General features: G+C 41.3%; 1 protein-coding gene across 3 annotated transcripts in view; it reads right to left on the bottom strand.

The window, feature by feature from the left end:
• Positions 1-3,122: 3,122 nt before the first annotated feature.
• Positions 3,123-25,112, bottom strand: part of BASP1 (brain abundant membrane attached signal protein 1) — a 53,022-nt gene continuing 31,032 nt past the window's right edge. For all 3 annotated transcript variants that reach the window (XM_032415406.1, XM_032415405.1, XM_032415404.1), the window contains exon 2: positions 3,123-4,686. In XM_032415406.1, the coding sequence (XP_032271297.1) occupies positions 4,018-4,677 (660 nt within the window). In that variant the 5' untranslated portion in view covers positions 4,678-4,686 and the 3' untranslated portion in view covers positions 3,123-4,017. The remainder of the gene's footprint in view (positions 4,687-25,112) is intronic.

Below are 25,112 nucleotides of genomic sequence, written 5' to 3'. Positions count from 1 at the left end.
GAGCAACCAATTTTCAGTATTGAAGAAATTAGTTAAAAATAACAATCAAAAGAATGAAGATTAATCTCATCGATTTTGAGACAAGAAGTTGATCACCAAAATAGTAAATTTTATAAATAGCAGGGTTTTCCCCATAAATGAAACTTGACTGAAATCAGTCGTGTGTCACAGCCATCTATCTGTAAAGGAGCAACCTAAGATGGGTGTCCCAAAGCCAGCTCTTGACAGTGGACATTAAGGGATATGTTGTGTGTATGTTTCGACGAAGATAGTGTGTTTCAGTACACCATGATGTTTCATTGAGTGAAAATTAAGGATTCAGGATGCCTTATGAAAACAAACTTTGTGTAGCTGCTGGCCCTTACCAATTTACCCAACTCGGGCAGCTGAAGAATGTCTAGATCTTGTCAGCACCAGAATTGGCCACCAATTCCCTACTGTATGCTAGACCTTGGGTCTTGACCCCACTGGAAAACTCTCCAAGAATAGTGAATCGTGTTCCCGGATCGTGGCCATGTGTGACCTCTGCTTCAATGGACAGGGCCAGGCTGAAGATGATCTTCTCGTAGGGTTGAGGCCAGGTAGGGCCACCCTGGGATGCCTGGTGCACCCCTGCTCTTTGGATTTGGGTCCATTTCCATCATGCAGAGGCAGTGTCAGCCCCTAGACAGGACCTTCAAGATGGAGGGACAAAGCTGGTAACCTTGGACAAGTTCCATTCTTGTTCTTCCTCCTTAGTGTATGCCCATTAGGTCCCCAACAAGTATTAGACCCTGGAACCCTCCGTTCTTCATAGAGGTTGTACTCATGTGAGTTAATGGGCCAAATAGGTGGTGAGTTCCGAACAGCGCTGACTTGCCTGTCAAGCACAGCCTGTGTATTGCATTCTCTTCAGTTTAGATTGTTCACGATGCGGGTACAATCTAGGTTAATCCAAAATTAACATGGATTGCCCAATTGTTCCCTTCCTGGCTGAGCCAATTACTCCCACACATACAACATTTTCTGCTGAATATATGATTTCAGACTACATCTTAAGTTTTCTTAAGTATGGTAGAATTGAATGTCATGAACCATAGTTAGGTTAAAAGTCTGATTTAAATATTTTGGTGACCACATTTATGACTGTCTTTAATTGCTTGAACACAATTCAAAGAGTTAGAAAAGAGGACAAAAAATGAATACTTGGCTCAGATTTTAATTCTCCTATATGCTACCCAACAGGTCTAAGGGTAAGTCAACGGAGGAAACAATGTCTCTTCAGTTTCACTTATCCCTAAACAGTGATTTATAGTAATAAATACTAATCCAGGAGGCTGATTTGATTGGGGTTTTTTTTTAAGATTTTATTTTTAAGTAATCTCTACACCCAACGTGGGACTCGAACTCACAACCCTGAGATCAGGAGTCATATGCTCTTTCGACTGAGTCAGCCAGGCACCCCTGATTTGATTGTTCTAATCACCAAAAAACGTAGTGACTTTTTTAACTAAAAGAAGGGGATGAAAAGACAGTGAATGTATAACATATTACTCCCACCAATCACATTTACCTGTAAGAAATGTACGGCATTTAATATCAGTAACCATATAAATGTCCTCCACGGTTCACTGAATCTGTTCTCTCCCTCCCCCCAACAGCAACCTGCCCCCAGGCTATTTTATATCTGCCAGGACACATCGTGAACCTGGACATTCCTCTGCCATTTTCCTTACCTAAAACAGGTGCTTGGTGGTTAAGGTGTTTACATATTTCTTGTATGCTGTGCTTTCAAGCATTAAGTATTCAAATTCATTTCACTATAGAAACAAGAACCAAAAGTGCCAAAAGGTGATGACAGACATGAATTGAACCCACAGGTATATCTGCCCAGTATTCAGTTTGACCATTACTTCTCCCAGCATTACCCACTGGCAACATCTTAGATGTGGTACACATTACAGACCACTCAGAGGTTAACTGGAGACGAGTTCTTCAACCCATAGGAACAGGACCAGGTTCATTTGCATCCACTGTATCCCTAATCTCTCTTTGGGAATTCATTCCAGTGTACTGACCCTTCACAAGTTCTACAGAAAATTTTCTATGTTAGAGTGCGAAACTATATTTATTCCTTATTAATTACCACCCAATCCCACTCCCCGCAAAATCTGTCATTTATCTGATTCAATCATGAGAAAACTTTTTGTGGCTGGAGCTGAGTTCATTTTAAAGGACTTTACATTTGAGATTTAGTTTCTAGAATCCAATTGGAAAAGACCCAAATGACTACCAAGAGATCCAAGAGACAAGTTCTTCTTTTCTCATGTTCCAGATCCATGTGCACTCTCAATAATTAAGTCACTGCTTATCCGGGTTCTCCAAGCTCTTCCCCATCTACAGAATATATGGAATCCGAGCAACCTCAAAGAATGGAGGTAAAGTCACACCTGTCGGTGCGCATCTCTCCATCCTATAAAATTATCAACAGGCATACACACAAACTACTACATACTCCAAAGTGAAAGGAGTCTTTCCTTAGAGATCATAAAGGCTTCACCCTCTTGTAGGTAAAGCATGGAGGCCTGGAGGTTAAGTGACTTAAAAGCCATACAAGTCTATTAGTGGCAAAACCAGGACAGGAATCCGGCCACCACGAAGTCCAGTTCCATGCTTGCTCTCACAGTGCTGTTCTCACTGCCTCCTCATAGCCCTTGGGTCCCCTTTCCAGGCTTTGCATGAGTATGACAAATAAAGGGATCACATGATCATCAGTGGTCTCACAACGTACATACATAGGATATTTCTACAAGATCTTCTCTTTCCCAGCCTTCAAGATCAACTCCACTTACTGCCTCGTTTTATTCAAAATATTTGTTCTAAGTAAATTAATAACACCCATTTTTAGAGGGTGCATATCCATAGCCAAAGTCAGTTTTCAGTTTAGCCTCTCCAAGATAATGGATTGACACTGATCCACCAGCTAATTCTTTAAACAGAAAATGTTCGCAAAAACGTGAGCACACTGCTTTATACTTCTATCGAAATGTCACCAGGAACATGTCCAATAGAGCACTCTGTTCTCTACTGAGGTAATTACCAAGGAGGAAGGGGTGGTAAAAGAAAACCAACAGTCTTCATTATTCCTTTTTAATTGTTTAACTTTATTACTGTTGCACCATTTATACAATTACATATAATTTCAATGCATCCATTGTACATTTTTTTGTGTTTTTTTTTATTTTTATTTTTTTCCATTTCCCAATGAGTGGTGTGTTGGTGTCTGTGACACAGAATGGAAGAGAAACCGGAACTGCAATGAACGCAGACTTTTTTTTTTTTTTTTCATTTCCACTGACCAATAAACAGAACTACAGGTGCATCCAACCACGGACATGCATTAACTCGTCATGAGAAATCTAGGGAGGCTAAGTAGGATGAGAGAATGTTTGTTACTCCCAAAAATACCTGGGGAGGAAGAATGGAGTATTGGCATCGAGATACACGTGGACTGGCTAAGTGGGCTGTCTGAAAGTTGGCATTCATCCACAACATTAAAAAAAATATCAAAATAAGAAAAGCAGTAAATTAAAAAGAAAACACAGAAAATACTGCTTTCATAAAGATCTGATTGCCTTGGCATAGGCCGTGCGGGCAGAATCAAGCGCATCACTCCCAACCCCCTTGCAGAAGACCATCGTTCGGCTCTTGGCGGCGGAGCGCAGGTGACGGCAGTCAGGTACACCAGGTGTACTGTACTTTCAGACACTGATCTTTAAAATCCAGGACTGACTGGTAAAGTTGACTGAAGGTATATTAGATATTTCCCCACAAAAATACTATTTGGATTCTCCCCACCCCCTCCCTCCCTCAATGGGACAACATCCTTTTTATGTATTTATTTTTTAATTTCCTTGGGCGATACATATCATTACTTCCAATTTGAAACGCGTTAGTAGAGGAGAGAGAGAGACAGAGAGAGACACAGAGAGAGAGACAGGCGTGGAAGCGGGACTCGGGTTCCAGAGGCTGTCCGTGTTACTCTTTGACCGCTACGGTTTGCTCGGCGCAGGCGGCGGGCGCCTCGGCAGCGTCGTCTGCGGGGGCTGCGGGGGCCTGGGCCTTGGCCGTCGAACTGGGGGCTTCCGTGGCTGCCGGGCTCTCCTTGGACGACGGGGCAGCCTCGGTGCTGCTGGGTTTTGAGTCTGAAGCCGGGGCCCCGTCACTTTTCGTCTCCTGCGCGGCAGGAGCTGCGGGAGCCTCAGTCTTTGTGGGTTCCCCGGCCTCCTGGCCCTTGTCATCCGCCTTGGCCTCCGCGGGCGCCTCGGGCTCCGCAGCCTGGGGGGCGTCGCCGGCCGCCGGCTCGGGCTCGGCCTTCGGGGGCTCGGCCTTGCCCTCGGCCTCCCCCTCCGTCTGCTCGGGCTCCGCCTTCGGGGCGTCTTCCTTGGCCGCCGCTGCCGTGTCTTTGTCGCCTTCCTTGTCTTCGGGCTTGCCGGCCGCCGCGTCCGGGCCATCCTTGTCGGGCTTCTCCTCCTTGCCCTCCTTCACCTCTGTGGTCTCGGCAGCCGCCTGGGTCTCGTTCTCCTTCGGGGTTCCCTCCTCTTCGGTCCCGGTTCCTTCGGCCTTCTTGTCTTTGTCCTTGGCCTTCTCATCATTCACGTTGTACCCCTTCTTCTTCTTGCTCAGCTTGCCTCCCATCTTGGAGCTCTGTAACACAGCACAACGGGACACAACACAAAAGGAGTTAGTCGTGGCTCCGGGAGGGAACACCTGTGCCCCCCTCTCCCCGCCCCATCCATAGGCTGAAATCCTACCCCCCCCAAGGTGATGGCATTAGGTGGTGGGGCCTCTGCGAGGTGATGAGGCCAGGAAGGTGGCGCCCTCATGGGCGGTACCATAGAAGGGACCCCGCGGTGCTCCGGCCCTGGTCCCCAGGTGAGGCGCAGCCAGAAGACCGCCCAGCACCGGTCCCCAGACACCTCATCTGCCTGCACCTTCACCTGGGACTTCCCAGCCTGCAGAACCGTGAGAAATAAACTTCTGTTTATAAGCCACGCAAGTCTACGGTAGTTTGTTTTAGCAGCCAGAACGGACCCCGATGCTTCTAAGTATGAAAACTAGAAGAAGGCTACCGTTTACGAAGTAAAGAGCTCAGCATGCCACTTCAGGGTACACTTCAAGATGGTGACCAGGGTGAAGCTCGTGTTACCTGTATTTTGCCACAATCAAAAATTCTTAAAAAGCGCATCATAAAAAGTAAAGAGCTCAATTACACAGTGTCTAGTTGCAGTAAGGGGAAGAAATAAACTGAGATCAAAGACTCCGTGATTAAATACTAAGCTTGTCAATGGTAAAGAGAAGTGGAGCATTATTTTTTCTTAAGTGCTTTCTGATGAGCAACTCAGATACTAAGTACTGAGCACTTACGTACAAAATGGCAGAGGCATTTATGAAAGGCTTCACAATCTTAAAATACTTTCCAGAGAAATGGCACAGCTGTTGATAAAGCACAAATCACAAATTTCTAGAAAATCATCTCAAACTACAAACTCCTTTGAAACTCCATTGTTCATATACACGCTCATATAAGCACGTATATCTTCAAAGACCGAAGGCAAGTAGTAGTTGGCCTATCTCCTTAGTATAAGCAGGACCAGTTAAAAGAAAACTATCACCCAAGAAATGAAAAGCCTAGAGTGTCTCTAGTTACATCTAGCTTGTTAGTTGTGTCAGACTTGTATTCATTGCTTTTTGAGATGATTTTGGCTTCAAAGAAATACTCCATAGCAACGTAAAAATGTCCCTCATGGTCAATTGCCTGACTAGAATTCAAACTAATTCAGTGCTCATTAACAGAATTTTTTACTCCAGGTGAAGTCCCCAACTTCTTGGAGGCCTTTGATTCTGACATCAGAAACTACAATTGTATTTGAATCCTTAATTTTTCTCCTCTGGTACAAAAATGAATCCAAATACATAATAAATTATAAAATTATAAATAATAAATCAGTCTAGAACCACTGCCAGAACTACACAGGCATGGTATTTTTATTTTCAAGTTCATTTTGATGCCATCACGTTATCAGTGGGAACCGACTGAAACTGTTGCTCTTTAGAGGAAGATCAGCTGCTTCTCCTTGATGAACATGGAAGAGATCCAATGTCAATACTCTTTAGTCCCCACAATTAAGAAAAGTCCAGTAGAGAGAGCCTTGCCCTGGGCCCCAGTGGAGGTTTATGAAGTACAGGTGACAGACGACCTGGTTCTGTCCCAGGTGAAGGACGACTCTGGGTTTAGTTATAAAGTTCTTGTTGATCAGTCGCCTTTTTTTTTTTAATGTCATCCATTTGGAACAGAAAATTTTATTCCTTATACTTCTCGAACCATGACTCACGAGAGTGAAATATCTACATTTATCTCTAAAAGCTGGGTGTTAGATAGGAGAGCGCTATTCTTCAGTCAAAATGTGTCTCTATCTGCTAATTTCCACCCCATCTGTGAATTTCCTGTCTGGAATGCCTTTAATGTTGGAGGAGGAAAAAAGCAGTAAGTTGAAAGATGACCAAAATAATGTTCCTAGTCTGAAGGAAGGCCTTTATTATGTTCTGAAAGAATTTCTCTTAAATATCTCTTTTAAAAAAAGGAATGGTTTTTGGTCATAACCCACTTCAGACACCCAATGGGTTCTATTTGACTTAATTTTTGGTTATTTTTCCCTCAGAAGTAGGGCAAATACATATGGTAAAATACAATTAAATACATTTTAATCTCATAAGCAATCACAAAGCAATAAATGAAAATATAAAGAAATAAATTGGACCAGTGTTTTAAATAGAGTTTATAACTGAGTTCTTAATTAGCCAGTGTGCAGGAATGTCAAAATAATTTCAGCTCTGATATGTTGAGATATATTTTGGTACATTAGGTTAGAGCTAAGAAACAGGAAACCTGACAGCTCTGCTTTTTCTATATATTCTCCAATTCTATAATAGAAACCCATACACCAACTTAGAAATTACAGAATAGAGGACAAAGTGTAAATGCAGCCTCTTTCTGACACACACAGCATGAAATTCTATATAGCTATCCCCAGAGGCTTAAAGTCATGTTGGTTTACAAACCTAAAATCTGTGTTACTAAAATTGGTTTTCTGAAACACAGTTAGGGCCACTTTCTATTCTTTAAGCCCAGCTGCGATTCATTTCTGGGTAGGAAATGAATGTACATCATCAAGTTGTAAGTAAGAAAGTCTCTATCCCTATTTGTTTTTCAAACACAAAGTTAATAAACACCCCTGCTTTTTGCTAATTTTCTTGTGTAAGTTACAGTGGGGTATCAGAGGAAGGCTTATAGAATCCATTAGAACCCTGGAAAAGCAGGGTAGTCTGGTTTTTCCCAAGATAATATGAGTGAAAACCCTGCATATACGCAGGGGTAAATTAAAATTAAAACTTAACATCTATTAATGGTTTCCTGAGTGTCAAGCACTATCGTAATCCTAAACACATTACTAAATTGTTTTATTTAATCTTCTCAACAGTACCATAAGGTAGTAAATATACCATTAGCATCCGCCTTTTACCCATATGGAAATTCCAACTAGCTGAGTTCATGGGGCAGAACTATAAGCAAAAGGCCAAATCCAACAAAATTAAGTAAGGCAAAAAGGCACCATCCAGGAGGTCAAAGGGAACGGTCATGAACAAGCTGGTAACTGGACAGAGCTCATCTCAGGAATGTTACCCAGCCTGGGTCACAAGGTTGGTGCAGATGTGGGGTGACTCAGAACTCAGGATGTCGTCAAGGTAATGATGAAATTCACAACTTCAGGTACTCTCTGCCCTTTACCTTTTCATTGCCCTGTTTATCACTGGGGCTTTGTATCGGTATCCTTAAGAAATAGGAGAGCGATGGGCATATATTTTAATCATTTCTCTCGTATGTATTACTTCTAATTTTGAAGGAAATTAGTTGGTGTAAAAAAACCCAGCAACAAATAATCCACCTTGGAAGTCACTTAAACCTAAATCTGAGCTACAGTGAAGGCTAAGACTACCTTTGCATTTCTGCACTGCACATCTGGGACACTCACTAGCCATTAAAAACTCAGACCCATGCCGATGGAGCGAACTAAGCTCCATGTGTTGATACAATAACCAAACACTTAAGTTGATCTCTTAGTTAAAACATGTCAAAGGAAAGCAAACTCCAGAGCTGCCCTTTAAAATTACAAGAGAATCTGATGCCACAAGGGCCAAAACTATAGACTTATGGCTTCAGATTGGCATAGAAAATAACTAACAGTCAGCAGCAATAGAGAGAGAACTTCACTGTGTGTAATCGGGAAAATTCTGGACAAGAATTATTTCATGGAGTGTTTGCATGTTGCGTCATGGTTGACTCATAAGATGTTGCTATGAATCACATTTCCCCGGTGCCCCTGCCCTGAATCCTTGGGCAGGTTACTTAACCTCATTGTCCTTTCATTCCCTGTCTGGTAAAAAATGTCAACCTTAAGAGAATTTAATGTGAGGCATCAGGACAATGTTTGACATGTCATGGGCCCGCAATAAATGTTAATTACTTTCCCCATCATTTAATTTTGCAATTCTTAGGTAGTTCTATGCTTGTAAATTCCAAGAGAATAGTAGAACATGGGCTCGAAACACACAAGCTCTACCATCAGGCCTCAGAAGCGCTGTAATTAAAAGAGTATTTTTAAATGTCATCAAGAAGATTTTTGGTATGTGTGTTTCAAGCTTGCTCCTGCTGACTGGGTGTATGTGGAAAAGAAGCTGGTGCATTTATATGCTGTCACCATTCTGTCACCATGCTGCTAATAGTAAATTAGTCTACTTCAGACTAGTCACCAAATCTACTTCCTCCAAATTTGAGCTCATACGAGAGCGACCATAGAAGAAATATTTCATCTTCCCACTACCTCTTCCTTTGTTCCAAGGAAACAAGGGAAAATCCATTTCAGTCATCAGGATGAAGACAGAACCCAAATTCTGCAGTTAAAACTCATTTACTGCCTATTAATTACGTGAAAGGCAAAAAACTTGATCTACGCCTTATCTCAGCTAATAAGCTAAACGTCAAGTCCTTAGGAGGGAAGATAACACTGTCAAATGCCTCCCCCCACCCCTTTTTTTAACTTTCTGCAGAAGAATTTTTTCTTTTATAAAGTACCAATACTTTTAATACTTTGAAGGTCCTAACATAGCGTTTGAAATCTCCCACAGCTGTCCCGAACTTATTCCCCCTATCTTATAAAACCAAACTTCTCTCTAGTTCATCAATCCCACTGGGCTATAAACAAATATTCCAGAAGAATTAAAGTCCTGCTTTTTGATGAAGAGAGGAGATAAAGGGTCACTCTAGCACTGTTTGTTGATCAAAGCAACCTGGGATGGGAAGTGGGAAGCCAGAGGGAGCCCATGAAGGTTACAGGAAGGACCAATGGCGGTGTATTCTCTAATGGTTCTCTTGGCCTCACCTGCCAGGAAACTCCCAGCCCGCATCCACACCCACCACTCATGACGCTGACCTCACAGCCCACTTGTGAGCTTACACTACACACTCATTTCTGATACAATGTGCCTTCGTTTACTGGCAGCTAATGACTTTTCCTAATAAATGATAGTGTGTATTCATGAACCTTCATGAAAATTCCAAAGGTGTGTTTCTCTAACATCTTCAGGCGCAGGAAGGCACATAAAAGAGCAACTCCACAGCGAGGCAGGCAAGGGGAGGTGATGGGCTTTGGCCTCAGAAATAAGTACATGAAGTAAAGTAATAAATGACCTAAAAATCAGGTTTTAATTCTTTCTCCAAAGCAAATATTTTGTTGAGCCTTAAAGCTGACAAGTACTTTTTTTTTTTAATATTTTATTTATTTATTTGAGAGAGAGAGATAGCAAGAGAGAGAGCACAAGCGGGGGCAAAGGAAGAAGCAGGCTCCCCGTTGAGCCAAGAGCCCAACATGGGGCTCGATCCCAGGGCCCTGAGATCATGAACTGAACCAAACGCAGACGCTTAACTGACTGAGCCACCCAGGCTCCCCAAGTATTTTTTTCTCCTTATAAAACAAAATCCTGTTTACAAGCTAATGTTAGATTCTATCTATTATCCATCTATCTATCTATATAAAGAAAACAATGTGATCCTATATATCACCGCTATAGAAACCTAAAAAAATGACTCTTGAGCACTTAAATTTTACATAAAAAATTTCTTCGGGGGATTAAGGGCAAGAAATCATTTGCAAGATTATGTTGTAATCAACATACTCTAATAGAGATGATCTCCCCTACAAAGTTCTTCCAATTCTTTTTTACTTTCGCTCTAGGAAGGCTGTCAAGGAACATGGAAGATGTTTCTTAGCCACTGAAAATCATCTAAGTCATATTTGTTTTGTACACACAACCGCCAGGATACACGGGGGTCAAAATCACCTCTATACAAGCTGAATTCAATCCAGAATTTCATTAAAAAACAATTCTTGCAAACTCGAATGTGATCAGCTCATCCAAAACTTTCCTCTTACGCACTTAAAATTTTCTTACCTTAAAACAAACCAATCTATCATCAGCATAGCCTCCTGAATTAAAATTTATAGTCTCTCATTTTGAGAAAATAAAGGCAGAAAGGCAGACAACAAAATGTCATTTAGTAAAAAGTTAAATTATGAATCTTTTAAGACGTGTCAAAAACAAACCACCTAGCACTCAGTATGTCGTTTGCTAAAAATGGCAAGCACGCGGAGCGCTGGTCCCAGCTGTAAATAATTTGCTTAAGACTCTGAGCAAATCATCTTCCCCTCTGGGTCTCAAATTTCCTACTCCGTAAAATGAAGATATTTAAAGTTCATTCTCAGGGGTGGGAGGGTGGGGGATGTGTGTGTATGTGTGTAGGTGTGTGTTTTCTGAATGATGCTAACAAAATGCTACGTATGTGAAAAATGTGTTATGATCAGTATCATGGACTGAATGTTTGTGTCCTCCCAAAATTCGTTAGGTTGAAGACTAAGACTGATTAAGGAATCTATTTCCTGTATATAAAAAGCATTTATAGGGGCTGTTGGGTCGCACAGTTGGTTAAGGGTCCCACTCTTGATTGCGGCTCAGGTCACGATCTCAGGGTGGTAAGATGGAGGCCCGTGTAGGGCTCCAGGCTCAGTGCAGAGTCTGCTTAAGATTCTCTGGCCCTCCCCTTGCTCTCGCTCTCTGAAATAAATAAATAAATATTTTTTAAAAAGCACTTGTAAAACATAAATAAACTTGCCCAATGTGGAAATTATTTTCTTGCCATCATCCCCACTGCCTCATCCAGAACTAGCTGATACCAACGGTGTTTGCAAATCCTTCAGGAACACTGCTCAATGTAAATGGAGGATCTGCCTTCTTTCTAAAGCAAAATTATACTGTTTCATAGGACACTAACACTAAGCGCTTAGTCATGTGTGGCCTCCTGACAAAGTCTATTTTGTCTGCCAGAAACCAGCTTTCACCCACTTGCTACGGGTGAGAAAAATGATCTAAGCAGTGATTAGATTCACTTCTTCTTCAGTAAGTGCTAAAATTCTCAAGCTCCTATCCACAAAATCCTTCATACCCAAGAGCTGGCAAGAGGTATTTAAAATATACAAGGCAATTTTGCTTATGCCTAGGCTGATCTTCTCATGGAAAAAAAAAGGATCTTCAATTTTATGGGAAAAGGTGGATTTAATTCCTGAGACAAAATAAATATTAAGATGGTCCAGTATCATAAAAATGGTCTAAATTTTGCCAAAGTTGAAGGTTTTCACTGAGGACTCATTCTCTTTTCCTTCCTTTGAGAAGTCTGAAGAGTTTAACCATAAGTACTACTATCACCAATCAATTATACCACTTACTTTGGGTAGAACCATTTTTGTTTGTCTTTAATTGAGCACAGAAATATGGAACATTTCTTCCAAGGAAAAAAATTCAGTTTGTTCATAAAGGTCCATATCTTTTCTAGATTCTCTTATAGGTCCAGAACTTCATTAAACAGTTTTATCTAAGACATCTCTCATGAATAGCTTTTTTTTTTTTAATCAAGGGATAATTCATTTCTACATTTATTGTCATGGAAAAGCTACGCAAGAAAACCAGGACATATCACCATTTTAACAAAGCTATCAGAAAGCAACATTTTAGATTTTGTTTGGAGTCTGTTAGTTGAGAAAGAGTTCAGGCCAGTTACAAGTATTAAATGCCAACTTTGCTTTGGGAATATCAGCATGAGGTCACGGTGACTTTAAACACAGTAAGGGCAAAGATTCATTACCTTCACGTAAAAGAGAGCAAGAGCGAGAGCGAATGAGACAGGCAAGAGAGAACATTTTTTGTTTTGAATAAAGTCTCTCTCCACCTTCCATAAAATGCTTCTTCTGAAAATCTACTCCTCCATCAGATCCAATCTCTTTCTGCATTGTTTAACTTATGGAAACTGAAGCCAAATATTCTCTCCTGCAAGCTTCTCTAACACCTTCAGGGCACGTAAGAACGAGAGTATCTAGCAGTCCACGATTTAGAACTTGATGCCATTGTGCACCAAAGCTACAGCAATGGCTTTCTCAATCAGGAAGCCCATTAAAATGGTTTCTCTGTTCTCTGGTGCTCAGAAAGGAGCCCAATCTGGCAGACGCCAGTTGCTGTGGTGAGTGGAGCCCTTGATCTGACTTAGTGCTCAGTAGCCTCCGTAGATAGAAGACCGTTCTCCCTCTTCCAGAACTGAGGTTCTCAAATCCTATATGGCTGCTACCAAGTGAAAACACATGGCTTCACCCCAACTGCCTTTGATTTCAGTCAAGAAAACTGCCAGTGTTTTAAAACAAAGGCAGGCACAGCCCTACTTACCTGGAGAGCATCGATCACGATGTTAGCCATGATGGAGTTGTTCCTACGCTTCCCAAAATGTCGGGTTTCTGGGAGCTATCATTTACACTTTCCTGTCTTTAGTCCCTGAAATAAAACACTCACTAAATAGTCTGGCTGGGTGCAGGTGAACAAGAAAAGGAGAAATGTTGAATCAAAAGGAGTTCTGAATAGAAGAAACCATAGCATTGTCATGACCAGCTGGAAGATTTCAGTCCTTTAAGGCAAGTCTAAGGAACCAGCCACCCCAGAAGAGTCCTTCTGGAGACCTGGGTCATCCTAACAGCTTGCTTGCCTTTTTTTTTTTTTCTTTTTTCCAGAACACTCTTCTCACCCGCCTCGTCCCACTGCCGTCAGAACAGACTTCAGTGATGAGAAATGGAGAGGAGAAGGATTTGAGGATTCTGCGTGTTTTCAGGGTAGCACTGAGGAGTCTGCTTCTATTTACTATCTGTGTTACCTGACGAATTCCTCTTTCCCAAGCTTCACTTTCTTCCTCTACGTAGTGGGGGACCCTTCATATCTATTTTTCTGGTGCTTTTAAAAAAATTTTAAATTGAAAAACATTTTTTTTTTGCCTCATGGTTCCCAGATTATTTTTTTCATTGTAGCTGATACACAATGGTACATTAGTTTCAGGTGTACAACATAGTGATTCGACAAGTCTATATGCTATGCTGTGCTCACCCCAAGTGTAGCTGCCATCTGTCACCACGCAATGCAATTAACAATACCACTGATTGTATTCCCTATGTTATACCTTTCACCCCTGAGACTCACTCATCCTGTAACTGGAAGCCTGTATTCCCCGCTCATTTTTTACCTATTTTTGCTCATTTCCCACCCCCTCCAAACAGCTTTCAAGAATCCGTCTGCATCTTGGTGGCAAGCAAAATTATTGGTAGTTAAATGTTAATATTTATCTTAGCCCACGTACTGAATTTTAGATGTTTTAATATGCAGAGAATCACCATTTGTGATTTTTGAATCTTTATTTCAGTAGCACTGTGCTGGTTATATCCATTAGTGTTGCCCAAGTCTCTGGAACAAAAATGCAAGCCCCAATTACAGTATTGTCCCTCTTCAGAAAATGCAACCTTGCATAATGACATAGTTTCCAGGCATTAACTACCTCAAAACCATAGGGGATTACATGCACTGTATTCTTTCTACAATTACTACATACTCCACGATATCACCCAATTCCATTTCTTACTAGCATATTTTCACATTTTTGTTACTCTGTCAGTGAACAACAACACAATTCTAGGACAACGGAAATCACTGGTATACCTAACTGGTATATAAAGCCAAACAAAAAAAATATGACTAATATAAAATTTCTCCCATATGATCCAAAAGTTACTATATTTGCAACTTCACATGCTATTCCTATTTATGTCTTCTTTTTCTGCACTAGTAATATCTAGGCACCTCCTATGTAGGACAGTTTGAATCATACAAAGGTCCCATCCATTGCCAAGTTTTTATTTTGAAAATGCAAATCTGGATTAACTAACCATTTCACCTAGAACCAGGAGGAAAGAGTTTTTAAGGATGATCGCAAACAGATTACAATGAAGAAGACGACCACCTATATAGCAAAACAACACGAGTATGCCACAGTATGCGTCAGAGACGGGACTGCTATTCCTGGTTTGACTGCTGCTTCATGATGTGATTAATACGAAACAGTCTCTTTTTGATTTTGTTTCCATTTTATAATCAGAAGCAAATATATCTGCTTCACAAGGATGCTGAGAATGAATCAATGTTTCCTGACAAAGGTAAATGTATGGCCAGAGCATATGAACTGTATCCTCGAACAAGCAATTGCGAATTCAGGGCTGCAAAGCTTCAACAGGTTTATAAACAAAGCAATCCATTATTGATTTTTTTAAAGTAACCTATAAAGACAGAACCGACTTGTGAATTGCATTTGCAGACAAATTCTTCACCAGACCAACTGGGTTTATAATGACTCTGGCCACAAAAAAATCCAAGTTATTGGCCAAACCCAGCTGAAGCAAACTTTAGGGTAAGAGAAAAGGGGCTGGGGGGAATGACCTTTTAAGAGAGAATTTACAAAGAATGAAGAAACACAACAAATTCAAAAACTATATTCAATAAGAAGAGAGGAAATAAAGCATTTGGTTATGTCCAACAATTTCTAATATCAACAAATGACTGTTCCTTTTCTTTTAAATAGTCATAATTTTTATTCTAAAAGAGAAAAAATGAAATAAAGATCCTGTAGCTTACGTGCATTTTTGGTATTCCTACCACAGTGTGCTTGGCCACAGTGATTTGCTGTGAGGTTTCATCAATGCCTGATGATAATTTCCATTGTTGGAATTATTGTTCTCAGTATCCGGTTCAGTCAAAGCTTCTATTCAGCAACTGTAACATCACCACCATGGAGGGGATGGGAATGTCCTTTGGGGAGAGGGAACCGTAGCAAGAATTGTCAACCTATGTCCAAGTTTCTAAAACATTTAAGACAATTTATTTCCTTGTCATAACAAAAAGCACTGTGAAAGTGTACTATAAAAATGTGCAAGAAATATTTGGAAAAAGGACAGACACACTCATACTTCTACAACCCAATTTTCCCAAAGAGTTTATTAAGAAGAGTTGGATCTACAAAATCAGAAGGGTCTCTGATACAAAAGAAAATGAACCACAAGTGACCTCTCCATTATTCTCCTTCATGAAGTACAGACTAGCCCTGCAGAAGCATCCTCAAGCTATCTTTGGAGATCTCTCATCAAAAATCCAACAGGTAGGGGCAACCTGGCTGGCTCAGTCAGTGGAGCGTGCAACTCCTGATCTCAGGTTTGCGAGTTCTAGCCCCACATTGGGTGCAGAGATTGCTTAAAAATAAAATCTTAAAAAAATAATAATAATTCAACATGCAGAGCGGCCTCAAGAACTTCAGATATTCAGAAATTATTCAGAAGAAAAACAGACTTGATTTTAATGGGAAAAGAACTTTTTTGAAGTACACACAAGTATAAGAAGTCATGCACAGGGACAAGTGAACAAAATGCCTCCTCTACTCTAGCCTGGCAGGATAGAGGACACACGGAGACAATTAAAATGAGAGGAAGTGAAGTGTCAGAAGAGAGTGCAAAACAACAGTTTTCCCCAAAGAGATAATCTTTGGTTGGAGTCGGGGCACCAGGAAAATTTTATAGAGAAGATGGGGTCTGAGATGGCAGAAATATTGAAAGTACTTATACACACAGTACTTACTCTGCCTAGGACTCTTACTATTTAATTTTCATGTGTATGAACTCATTAACTGTCTCATCAATCCCAGGAAGAAGGAATTATTACTACCTCCACTTTACCCTGAGGAAACGAAGGCAGGCTGCAGGTAAACAGCTCACCTAGGATGATTATATAATCCCTGGCCTGGACATGGTGTTGAACCCAAGCATGCTGGCTCTTACCTGAGGTCTCAGCCACCATGACAAACGGCCTTGAAAAGTTGGCTACGCTACCTGTAGATATGGGAAAGTAGAAAGTACGTATGTGAAAAACAGGAAGGTCCAGTCGAGATTACAAGAAAACCCGCTTGAGATTTAGGAGATAGGGGAGGATGTATTTACCTGGAAGGAGGGATGATGGAATATAAATCTATAAAGATTGTCTAATAGAATGGTGGTATTTAGGTGGCAGAAAATAGAAAACGAGCTCTTAAAAGGAGTTAGAAAAGAAGGGAAAGTGTCTCAGAAAGCAAAGGAAGAGAGGATTTTTAGGAAGCAGCCTGGAGGTTTTCTTCACTACTGCGAAAAGGTTAAGAGAGATAAGGACAGAAATTGTGCAATTCGATCTGGTGACGAGTTGTCAGCTGCTGACCCTGGAGTGACCCAGGTAGAGGGGTGAGGACACATGTCTCTTAGGAAGGACTCAGACAGTGTAGGAAGAGCCAGGGACCGTCCACAATGGTCAACATAAAAGAGTGTTGTTAAAGTAAAGGCAAAAGTCAAGACGAGAACTTGCAATTTTGTCAAGACGGACTTTACAAGGACTGGAAAGAATTGAAAATACATATGGGGAGGTGGGAAGAGACAAAGAATAAAGAAAGAAGCTAAAGTAGAAAGAAGAAGGAGAAATCACTGATAGTTAAGGTTCTGGAAGACTCAGAAAGTCAAAATCAAGTATGGTAAAGCTTACTTACTATAGAGATGGGGAGAAAGAGAAAGGAGTGAGGGCAAATCCAAGTCCAACAGTGTGCCCGGACTCCGCATCCACATCACTTTCTTTCAAGTGAATATGGTCAACTCTGATTTATTCCGGAACAAAGATTCGCTAAGGTCTCTCTATAGTAAATGTTAAATCATAAGCATTTGAAATAGTTGTTTATCTTTTTAGCATTTTAGGTCTGTATTTGTCTAGTCATCTTATCACTTAGCTTCTTTCTTATTACAACATTTAGGATTTCTCAAGTGCGAGGAGGAAAAGGACAGACATTTCATCAACTAAAATGCTAAAGGATGAACACAGTGACCTCTAAACCTGGAGAGGTCTTACTGTGAAATGATTTGATGGGCAAAAGTAAGGCAAATAGGCTCCCTGCATTATAAAAGGGCTTGAGATAAGGGAATGCACAGTTGGTCTCTAGACGCTAATTCTCCATGGAGATATAAAAAGGACTACTTTACTACGCTTATTCTTTCCTGATCATGCAATCTGGTCTTGGGTCTTTAATAAGCCATCCACCTGTGGTATTTATCAGTAGCATCCTTGCTTAGCTCTTTTATATTCTGTTGTATTGTGTAGGGAGTTTTAGCAGTAAAACAGACCTAGCCTTACTTGAGCATTGACCTAAAGCCTTTCTTCAAATTTATTCAGCATATATCTGAAAACCCCAGAACAAAGATTTTTAGGTTAATTCACGATGGGTTCTTGATAAATATTGCTGACTTACTACACACTGAAACATGCAATTTTCAAATTATAAACTTATAAAATGAAAGAACCATGAGTGCAAATTCAATTATATAAACTCAGCTTTCACTTAGCAGTAGAAAGAAGTATGCTAAATTATAACTGAAATGGCATTCCATTAAATGAGACACGGCCAAATTCCAGAGATCATCCATGATGGCAAATTCTATGGCGCTAGGACTCATCACATAAAGAGGAGAACACACAAATCACTGCAATAATATTGACCAGGTATCTTTGAAGTTGCTATATGCACATTGTAGAAACCAATTTTTCAAAGTCTACCTCCTATCGATCCTATAAAGTTTAACCATAAAACCGAATTGATGGTGGTTCTATAAATATAACAGATGACAGTTAAGCTTGTCTTTGAATATGAAGTTAACCAAATGCAGGCCTTATGCAGAGGGCTTTTTTTTTCTCCCGTTTAAAACATCCTGCCACATGCAGCAAACACTATCAGAAACCATGTATTATTCATTCTCGTCAATAGTTACGTATGTTTTCTGAGTTGGCTGTGTGCTTATATCATTATTTATGTGCACTTAACGAGTGGTCCTTTCAAAAAGCCCTATTTCCAGGATTCTGACATTTGACTTTATAGGAATCACCTGTTCTTTTAATCGATAAAGCTAGTAAGTGAACCACAACCAACTCAGGAAATGCAAGCTAAGATCACTCCTGAATCACTCCTCCCATCCACAGACCCGGGAAACTAGTATGTCCTATCGCTGCAACTAATTTAAGACTCTCAAGACAGAATTAAATAAAGCACAGGGGAAAAACAAAATAAAAAAGCCTTCTAGAAGCTGAGATATTTTTGCAGCTTATTGGTGAACTAGACAGACCATCCTGGGCTTGGAGCCATAACAGACTCATTCAGTGTAGCCCACTGGACACTGACCGGTAGCCAAAGAGAAGGGAGGAGGGCCACCCACTCAGGGCATAACCGCAGTTTTATTTCCAGTATTTTCTATCACCAATCATAAAGGGCTGGTTCACACTTTTTATGACCACTTAAAATGGCCACATATTGACATTTTAATGTATCCTTTGGTTCTAGCACCAATAGTGAATGTAGTATTTCCAGTCCTGAAGCTAGTTCATATTTTAATCATTTTCAGTGGAAACCATTCTAAAATACTGTATACATGTCCTTGATTTTTCAACAAAGAATTTGCTTTTTGTCTTGGTGTTAGGCTTAGCGCAAAACAAATCAGGGTTTAGTAAACCTTTCCTGAATTAAGAAAGAATATTAAATCCACAGGTGAACAGGATACTCTGGGTCTATTTTCAAGAGGCTACTGCAATGTTGAGTTTATTTATTTATTTTTAAGATTTTATTTGTTTCTGACAGAGAGAGAGAGAGCACAAACAGGGGGAGCGGCAGGCAGAGGGAGAAGCAGACTCCCCACTGCGCAGGGAGCCCGACGCGGGGCTCAATCCCAGGACCCCGGGATCATGAACGGAGCTGAAGGCAGACACTTAACCGACTGAGCCACCCAGGAGTCCCTGTAATGTTGAGTTTAAACAACATAGTGTAACATTTAATGTCCTTTGTAACCTAGCACCGCCCCGTTACAAATGGCAGTGTATCTCCCGAAATTTCTCCACCCACCCCAAGCTGTCTGTGTTCCCTAGATCTTTTATCTCCAGACTCTTGTGGAGATAAAACTGACCTTTCCACAAACTGACCCGGTAAAGCTGAAGCCAGTAGCTCAGGGGCCACTCACTGAGCAATACAGACAGATGGAGTCGGCAGTGACGAGTCAGGGAAGGTTTTTGCATCATCCGTATAAACTGAAAAATGAAAATCCCACAGACCAGCGTGATTAGGACCCCTAGCTGGGTCTCACGTAGAAATAAGGGTGGACAGAACAGGGTGGCGTCAGCCCCAAGGGAGGCTCAGCAACTACTGAGCCATTTTATCTGAGTTCTCTTTGGGCTAGCAGAATCACAAATACATTAGAATTATCAGGACTTAATCTCCCACCCAGAAACTCCCCAGCAGCCAATGGACCCCACCTCCTCTACTACCCCCCCATCGCCCCCCACCCCCTGTGCCACCGTCTAGCCACAGAAGGGGCAGCTCGCAGGGAAGAGCAAGGTTCCTGACCCAAGAGCAGGTTTTATCAGCTGCAGAGAAGCCCCCAGGCCTACACCACGCCTTAGGGCGTCCTTTGTTACTCCAGCAACTTCCGTCACAGGTCGGGGAAACACAGTCCAGTAGCCAGAGGGCTCTGTAAACTCCCTTCTTTACTTAACTCAGGCTTCAATTGTGGTTCAAGGTTTGCAACCCTCCCTCTGAGACAATACTGTTTTCAGAAGCATCCATTTTATATCATTAGAAAACAGGTTTTCCTCTTTTAATTCAAATGGACTTTGATGGCTGGGCCATGAGTCTTGAGCCCTGATCCGATATATTCTGTGGAAGAAAGCCCATGGGCAATGGGGTCAGCAGACCAAGTTCGGCTATGTGAACTTGGGCAGGAAAGTTAGCCTCGGCAAACTCAATCTCCCCTATGAAAGATAAAAAAGGGGGTGGGGGGAGCTTGTTCATAGCTTTAACTGGAGTATTTGCAGGACACAATACAGTCTGGCTCATGACACAGAGTAGGGATTCAGGAAATCTTCATTTACCTTCCTTTACCTTGTTAAAAAGAAAACCACAGGTCCCAAATGGAGTCACTTATGCTAGGCCAAGTCACCAAACCAGGGCTGAACACCTAAGCTAACTGCAGTTTCAACCTCCCCTAGAAATGTGGGGTTACCCAGTCAGCCAGGAATTTTCTGATCAGCACCAATGAGGTAATCTGTCACATGGGCTCTCTCCAGCCTCAAAGGAAGATGAAGTAATCCACAGGACAGGAGCCCCTGCTCTCCCCGCAACTTAGTGAAGGTGACCTTGCCTGAAACAATCCTCTTTCCTTTTCCTAATAACTTCCTTGCCCCCTCCTTCCTATAAAAATCTTCATTTTGTACAATTCCTTGGAACTCCCCCCTTCTCGCCAGATGGGATGCTGCCTGAGTCGTGAATAGGTTGATAAAGCCAATTAGATCTTTAAAATTTTGTGCCTAAAACCACTTCTCTGCCCTGTTACTACGTAACCTTGAATTTTAAGATTAAGTAAAAGACAGGTGGATCTAAGTACTACATTCAAAACAGGCAAACGAATGGAAATCGATTCAATTATGATCAAAATAATCATTTTCCTTAACATTTAAATCCTAGGTTAAAGCCTGCAATAATCATTTTATAATCCGTAGATTTTAAGAGCAAGTAAATGTTACTAAAAGTGCAAAATCTTACAATGATAAGAACAGATGCCTCCTGCTGAGAAAAGATGAATGCCAACTAGGAACACCAAATGACTAAGTGAGCCCAGTATATACCGGAAAATGTTCCAGAAAAAAATCAAAATGTCTTTAAAGCAACTTCTGGGAAAGAGAGAGTGTTTTCCAAACTGTATTTCCATCTTACTTGCTTTAGGTAGATTGAGAGGTTGCGGCAGAGGGCCACGCATGATACTCTGTTTTGCCCATTTCACCTGGAGTTCAATAATAGTTTTAAAATGGAAATATCAATAAAGCCTTTCTCCTAGGAATATTTTATTTTCCATCTACAGCTATAAAATAATATATTCGAACACAAAGTAAGAGAATTACCAGATACCCTTCCTGAATCTTAGCATAACATTCAGGCAAGAAGTCAGCCATTTCTCTATTTTTTCCCCATAGGTTAGAAAAAAGCAAGTCAAGAAAATAGACTGCCCAAGTTCATGAGCAGTTTTCTTGGAATTAGGGAGCCACTAGGGAATGAAGTATTGCATTCCAAGCCACACCAAGAGCACGTCGGGACTCGCCTGCTGACCAAATGCTAAATACCATCCCAATATGCGAACGTAAAACCAAGCACCTATTCAATGCCTCAGGAGAGCCCCTCTCCAGGTGTTCAAGCCACAAAAAATTCACCCCAATCACTCTCCTTAGAAAAGGAACTAACACCATTAATTGCATGATTTTGTGAACTTGAATCTTTAAGCAACTTGGGTTTGAATTTCACTATGGCCAATGTGGAGACAAGGTAAAAGAAATACAGAAAAAAATGAAACTTCCTTACAATTTACAGCCCCTCAACAAGGGCTTGGGATAGGCAGAGTGACCTTCCTCCAGGAACTCAAGTGCCTCCACGTTAATACTTTGCTAAGGGCAAAAGGCAACCTTAGCTTGACATTAGGCCCGACCTCCAGGATCCTGTCAGTCTCCTTTAACATATGAAAATCCCTTTGGAAACTTCCTTTATCTCCCTCCCCACACGCACAAGATCCATGTTAGCAATCATCCTCCAAACACACGGCTCACATCTTCCATACATCTGAAGGTCTCATGACTAAGGTTTTACTAGACCCCTCAAGGTCCTGGAAACCTTGCTTCCAAATTCCTCAGAGACTTGCACTATTCCTAAACCCCTCCCAACTTGCAAGTATATAATCAGTCACTCCTTACACCACCAGTGCAACTTTTTCTGCCCGCGGGGCCTCTCCCCGTGGCTTTAACAAAATGACCCTTTTTGCACCGCAAGATGTCTCTCTTCACAGTTCGCTCCCGGACGCCAACATTTCACATCGATGGCCACGAATAGCTGTTTATGTCAAGCTGTTTTTTAATTCCCCAAGGCCTGGTTATTTCATTTTTGATATTAGTGACTATCACTGTATCCCTCAGGTCTGTAATTTTTAGACCTTTGTACAAATGTGCAATAATTGTGTGTGTATTGGATGAGATTGTACTGAGCACTCAAAAGCACTTTGAGAACGGCCATTTCTTTCAGAATCGCCACCAATATCCAGGCACAGTCCTAGGTTGACTCCGAGTTCCCAGACATCTCGCTGGTCTACATCGCAGGAAAACTATGCCTCTTAAAATGGTCAAAGGTAACAAGCAAATAAATGCTAGCCTGGGGCCTGGATTCTGACAGTGTGGCTTAAACAATTTTAACAAGTACACTAAAATAAAAAATCAATTATTTTGCAAGAGTTAGAGCAGAAAATGCAGAGGCAGTGGCCTAAATCTTTCCTAACGAGGCTTTCTGGGCTCTCCTAGGGATGCCTTTCAAATTTGTTGTGCACTGTCTGAGATGGGGAACAAGGTGGGAGCCGCTAAAGTGGGGTGCTAAATAAAGGCAAGGGTGGGAAGTCAGGCTGATCCCAAACACGTGAGCATTCACTCAATTAGGCACAAATTCCTTCTGATGAACAGACAAAGGATCCCATCCTATGCACTCAACCCATGTCTTCTGTGTGGGGTGTCTGCAGTTCCCTGTCTATAAGCCTACTCCGGTCTGGAAAACATTGCTAAATGGAACACACAGTGATGGGCTGAGTCTTAAGCAATCCTGAAGTTTTGACATATGTGTTCGAGGATAGGTGTACTGTCTTAGTAAGAAAGTCAAAGGCAAACATACTGTCCATTTAAAACAGAAGGCAGAGTGATAGAGATGTATTTAAGGTGACAAAATCGATCTGACTGATACAAGCTGGCAAAACTCAGCCTCAGAAAAGGTTCTGAGACTTCCACTACTCACTCCTGCCACCGACCTTGCATTCCCACAACTTCCTACCCTGTAACACCATCCAGAGTAGTGGCTTACAAACTGCAACATTTCCTGATTGACACTAGGCATCGGTGTGGGGTAAGAGATTTCAAAACCCAAAGCAGCCTTAGGGTGACACAGCACCACGGATTCCGTAGGACTCTTAGACGTAAGGAGAATACAGAAGAAAAGCTGGGAAAGTAATACTCAACTATGACTCATGAGTCGGTTTTAATGGAGAAAATCCTAGCGAACTTATTACAGTATTAAGTGGGCAGATTATTTTACTATGTCATGAACGTGAGACCTAAAATAGATTAAGTTGAATCAAAGGGAAAGAGAATCTTGGTTAGGACAGCACCCCTGACCTCTGGTGACTGGACACCTGGTCCCACACCTCTCTGGACCTACAATGTTCTTCTATAAAACAAAGGGACTGAGCTACTTCATCTCTAAAATTTGAGACATCTAAGACATCGATACAACAAATACCAAGAGAGGAAAAATCTGCAGGTCCAAAACTATTTGCATGTTTGGAACAATGGGTCCAAATAAATAAATATATAAATAAAAGGTGAGAGTAACTTACCATGGAAAATACAGGAAATCAAAGCTATACCTTCAGTCAGTTGGAAGGCTGAAAAGATGTAGAGCGTGAATTAACATGACCTAAGACCACCCATAAAAGACGGAGCATTCATTAAAATAAAGATCAGTTGTCAGAACATTGTTACTTTTTTTTATCGTCAACTGAAACAGGCTGGACAAGCATATATGAAATGAAGACATCCAGCAGAGATGGCGCTTTAAGATTTATTCTCTCCACCTTTGGACGGGACCTCTTAGATAATGTAAACCTGAAATGTCTTCGGAATCAGTACCAAGCATGGTGTATAGTAAAAATTCCTTATTCTAGATCACATTACTCACACTTTGTGACAACTCAAACGTGGGATTTACAATTCAACAAATTAAAATCTGAGAAATAAATGTAGTTTCTTCAAAACTTGCCTATCTACTGAAGATGCATTGCAAATTGAACAGTTTATCGGAATTACTTCACTTTACTTATTCACACAGATTGATTCCACTCGTAACGTGGCTCTGAAAGTAGAACTATGCTAAAATCCAAACGATCCTCTAAGCCAGGCAAAACAGAGTCTTTTTATTTAGAATTAGCGAAACTTGACTGTTCTGCGTTGATTATCATAGACTCTTAGGATTCCCCACACCCAGTCTTCTAGCTCCTCCAGCCACTCGAACTTCAAGAGACTTTTTGCACAAGGAGAAAATATTTTATTTCCTGTAAGTCACGAAGAGAGCCAAAGGTCACACAGATACTAGCACTCAAAGGCCAGGAGAGGGTACGTGTGCTAAAGATGCCATCCTGTTATGGGGCACCTGGGTGGCTCAGTCGGTTAAGTGTCGACTCTCGATCTCCGCTCAGGTCATGATCTCATGGGTCCTGGCATCGAGCTCAGCAGGGAGTCTGCTTGAAGATTCTCTCCCTCTGCCCCGCCCCCAGCTCACTCTTGTCCTCTTTCTCTCCCTCTCTCTCCCTCTCAAAATAAATAAACAAAATCTTGAAAAAAGAAAAAAGACGCCATCCTGTACTTATTGCAATGCATGCAGCCTGCCTGGGAGGGACAGGGCACTTTTAAAGAACACAAAAGGTGAACTA

This window comes from Phoca vitulina, unplaced genomic scaffold (assembly GCF_004348235.1).
Source record: "Phoca vitulina isolate PV1807 unplaced genomic scaffold, GSC_HSeal_1.0 scaffold17, whole genome shotgun sequence".
NCBI lineage: Eukaryota > Metazoa > Chordata > Mammalia > Carnivora > Phocidae > Phoca > Phoca vitulina.
This window is presented reverse-complemented; position numbering and strand designations above follow the sequence as displayed.